Consider the following 1,856-nt stretch of genomic DNA (forward strand, 5'->3'; position numbering starts at 1 on the left):
CTTAACCACAAGGCGACCCAAACAGCATCCCCAACAGCCCCATCCCGCTGCTATGTGTAAAGAACTAGCCTCACTGCCTGCCTGCTGCTTGGAAAGGTATATACAACTTTGTGCAAACATGGATATGTGGCATGTGCTTTTATTTTCATGAATATCTGTATGTGAGCATTTGAAAAGCTAAAGGAGGCATTCATCCTTACATTCATTGCTCTTCAATGAGTCCTGTGAAAAAATTTACTTAAAACCTGGTTTTCTTTTTCTAACAGGGTCAAGGAGCTGAAAGCAAAATTGGGAAGTTTTTGGCAAAAACCCAACTGGAATCTTTCCTGCTGCAAAATAGAGAAAAATAAGTAAGCATCGCGCATGATTTACTTCTAATTAAATTTGCCATTTATTGTTGCTATGAGCGTGATTTAAAAGTTTAAATGAAATCTAATCGCAATTCATCTCTTTCCAGGCCAACTCTGGAGGAATGCTTTATGTGGAAGGAGTCTTTTGAGAAACTGCTGTCCAGCAAATGTAATTTAATAGTCTATTCAGTTTCAATTTCTTAAGTATTTTCCACACATAAATAAAGCATGCATAAGTGCTTGTGTTTTATAGACATATGCTTTTTTTAAAGATGCAGCCCTGTGGGAAAAATAATGAACCATAATAAATTAAATTTCTCCTCTCTTCAGATGGACTATATGCCTTTACAGCCTTCCTTGTATCTGAGTTCAGTGAGGAGAACATTGCATTCTACTTTGCTTGTGAGGATTACCGAAGTACCAAGTCATCTGATAAACTGCCCTCTAAAGCCCAAAAGATCTATGATGAGTTCATCGGTAGTGATGCTCCGAGAGAGGTGAGGGTCACAAAAAAGTCTGAATCCTAAAGGATCATCCTAAAAATACAGAAAAATATTCTCAAAAGTAAAATTTTCTGTGTCTTTGTTTCTTTTACTTAGATCAACATTGACCACGAAACCCGTGACATCACCAAAGCCAACATGCTGGCCCCCTCACCTTCTTCCTTTGATATGGCCCAGCAGAAGATTTACATGCTCATGGCCAAAGACTGCTACCCTCGCTTCCTCCGATCATCAACATACAGAGACCAGGTGCATCTAGCCAAATTAAGCTCAAAGGCCGCCAAGCAGCCCCAGCAGGAGAAGAAGGTGTGAGTGAAAATTTTTTTGCAAGCCAATGGAGGATTAATCATGGTTGACTTTAAGGTTGAGAGGGCAAGAAATAGCATGAGGAATAGGATGAGGGCTGCATCACGAAGCTGGGTACCGATATAAACAGGTCGTCATGAGCGTGGTGGTTGGGTTCTATAAACGCCAGAGGAGGATGGACGGAAGAGAACAGAAAGCGGGAGAAGAGGCTGGAGGTTGTCGTCTTAAGTTGAACTTTTTGAATGTAGATGGAAAGAGTCAAGCAGAGAGTATAAAAGACTGAGTGACAACAAAACAGAACCGCGAGAGAACAGCAAGATGCACTTTTCTTTGCAATTAGGCAACCTTTTGTGGTTGTGATGTGCAATGTTTTGTCAACAGGCATGTACTTGATGAATTTGAATTTGTTTGTCTGTAAAAGCAAAGTTGATGTTTTCATTTTTGTTTGTGTAATTCAATTTATAAATGATCATATTTATATCCTTACTTTTTTTTTTACCAGTACCAGAAGAGAGGTGTGCCAGAAAATATTTTCAAAATCTTTTGAGAAATAAAGTGTGAGAAAAATAACATAATGCTTTCTTCTCTTCATTGAATAAAATCACAGTTTAAAATGCATTTAGATTTCACAAAGATAAAATACAGACACAGGCAAAAAACATACATATATATATATATATATATGATCATGGATCTC

At 38.1% G+C, this 1,856-nt stretch overlaps 1 protein-coding gene across 3 annotated transcripts; it reads left to right on the forward strand.

Moving 5' to 3' along the window:
- rgs16 (regulator of G protein signaling 16) lies at window positions 1-1,603 on the forward strand. 3 transcript variants are annotated; one of them, XM_029500161.1, is made up of 5 exons: window positions 1-96; window positions 267-350; window positions 428-519; window positions 681-853; window positions 950-1,603. In XM_029500161.1, the coding sequence occupies exons 1-5, from the start codon at window positions 53-55 to the stop codon at window positions 1,163-1,165; spliced, it is 609 nt and encodes a 202-aa protein (XP_029356021.1). In that variant the 5' UTR covers window positions 1-52; the 3' UTR covers window positions 1,166-1,603. The 3 variants fall into 3 exon arrangements, with proteins under 3 accessions (XP_029356021.1, XP_029356018.1, XP_029356020.1); XM_029500158.1 differs by having other exon boundaries at window positions 681-847; XM_029500160.1 differs by having other exon boundaries at window positions 458-519; window positions 681-847.
- The last annotated feature ends 253 nt before the right edge of the window (window positions 1,604-1,856 follow it).

The sequence above is a fragment of the Echeneis naucrates genome, chromosome 4 (genome assembly GCF_900963305.1).
Source record: "Echeneis naucrates chromosome 4, fEcheNa1.1, whole genome shotgun sequence".
Lineage (NCBI taxonomy): Eukaryota > Metazoa > Chordata > Actinopteri > Carangiformes > Echeneidae > Echeneis > Echeneis naucrates.

Bases quoted from the DNA above. Each gene is read 5' to 3' on its own strand.
- rgs16 (XM_029500161.1), top strand. From the start codon at position 53: ATGTGTAAAGAACTAGCCTCACTGCCTGCCTGCTGCTTGGAAAG. The intron at 97-266 runs GTATATACAACT...TTTTTCTAACAG, and splicing joins CCTGCCTGCTGCTTGGAAAG to GGTCAAGGAGCTGAAAGCAA. The intron at 351-427 runs GTAAGCATCGCG...AAAAGTTTAAAT, and splicing joins TGCAAAATAGAGAAAAATAA to GAAATCTAATCGCAATTCAT.